At 64.6% G+C, this 1,528-nt stretch overlaps 1 protein-coding gene across 1 annotated transcript in view; it reads right to left on the bottom strand.

The window, feature by feature from the left end:
- LOC115307468 (class II histocompatibility antigen, B-L beta chain-like) overlaps positions 1-1,289 on the bottom strand; it is a gene marked incomplete at its 5' end in the record, with an annotated part of 12,728 nt that extends 11,439 nt beyond the window's left edge. Inside the window, 2 exons of the mRNA XM_029959808.1 lie at positions 44-325; positions 1,020-1,289. Coding sequence (XP_029815668.1) covers positions 44-325; positions 1,020-1,289 — 552 coding nt within the window. The remainder of the gene's footprint in view (positions 1-43; positions 326-1,019) is intronic.
- Positions 1,290-1,528: the final 239 nt, after the last annotated feature.

Raw genomic sequence — 1,528 nt, 5'->3', positions numbered from 1 at the left:
CCCCTGCCAGTGTGCCCCCGGTGCTGGGGGGGCCGGGCCGTACCCCAGTGCCGGCTGAGGGGGTGCTCCAGGATGACGTGCTCCACCTGGCAGCTGTAGGTGACCCCGCGCCGGGGGGGGATTTCCAGCAGCACCAGCACCTGGTAGGTCCAGTCCCCGTTGGGGACCACATCAGTGGCCACCACGTGCTCCGGCAGCTCCTGCTCATCCTGGAACCACCTCACCTGCACCGGCGCAGGGTAGAAATCCATCACAGAGCAGAGCAGGCGGCCGGGGCCGGGCTGGGAGCTCGACGGCACCAGCGAGATGGACACGCTGGGGGGCACTGGGAGGGACAGGGGAGACACTGGGTTGAGCTGGGGGACACTGGGAGGGAGGGCAGAGGGCTTGGAGGACATTGGGAGGGATTGGGATGGCAGTGGGAAGGACTGGGATGGCAGTGGGAGGGACTGGGAATAGAGCTGGGGTAGAAGGGCATGGGCTGGGGGGGCACTGGGGAGAGAGTTGGGAGATGTGGGAGTGAAGTGAGAACGACTGGGAATGGAGTGAGAGGGTCTGGGAGTGGAGTGAGAGGGTCTGGGAAGGACTGGGAAGGACTGGGAAGGACTGGGAATGACTGGTGTGGTCTGGGAAGGAAGCGATCGGGACTGGGAGGCTGAGTGGTGGTGAGGGAACTCTTTGGTTTGGGTCTGCCTGGCAACTGGAGCGTCATCAGAGAGACGCGCTGGGATTGGCTGAGGGGCGTGAGCTCGGTGACCCCAGCGGGGTGGAGACGGCGGAGGCACTGGGAGAGACTGGGATGGACTGGGATGGAGTGAGAAAAACTGGAATGGACTAGGACAGACTAGGGGGCATTGGATGGGCTTGGAGGGACTGGGAGGGATTGGGATGGACTGGGAGGGGACAAAAGGCCACGGGGACCGACACAGGGAGGGCTGAGGGGTCTGGGGTGATTCGCAGGGAGGGTTTGAGGGGTTCCAGGGTCATTCCCGAGGGGACCCGCTCTGCCCCACGCTCACCTCTCCTCTCCACGGTGAACGGGGTGACGACCCTGTAGTTGTGGAGGCAGTACCAGTCCACAGCTGACCGTGTGTACTCCATATATTCCTTTTGGCTGTTCAAGCTCCTGGCAAACTTCTCCCCATGCGGGGTGTCCTCCACATGGACCCCCACATCGCTGTCAAAGTGCAGGAGCTGCTCCCGGTTGTAGATGTACCTCTCCAGGAGCCTCACCCGCTCGGTGCCGTTGATAAAGTGACACTCGCGTTTTGTGATCCTCTGGAACACCCCTGTGTGTGCAGGACACGGGTCAGGGGGTGCCCCGTCCCCCCCCCATCATCCCCCAGCCCTCCACACCAGGCTGGCAGCTCAGGGGGCCACCCAGGACCTCCCTTTCCCACTCCCCTCTGCCCCATGGACGCCCCAGCACCGGCTCTTGGCTGGGGGGGAACCCCCCCATCAGCCCCCCGGGGATGGACAGGGGGGTTGGGGACCCCTCCAATGCCGATCCCACCCCCCCAGAGCCCCA

This window comes from Manacus vitellinus, unplaced genomic scaffold (assembly GCF_001715985.3).
Source record: "Manacus vitellinus isolate BGI_N305 unplaced genomic scaffold, ASM171598v3 scaffold_229_pilon, whole genome shotgun sequence".
NCBI lineage: Eukaryota > Metazoa > Chordata > Aves > Passeriformes > Pipridae > Manacus > Manacus vitellinus.
Note: the sequence above shows the minus strand (reverse complement) of the source record. Positions and strands in the feature narration are given on the sequence as shown.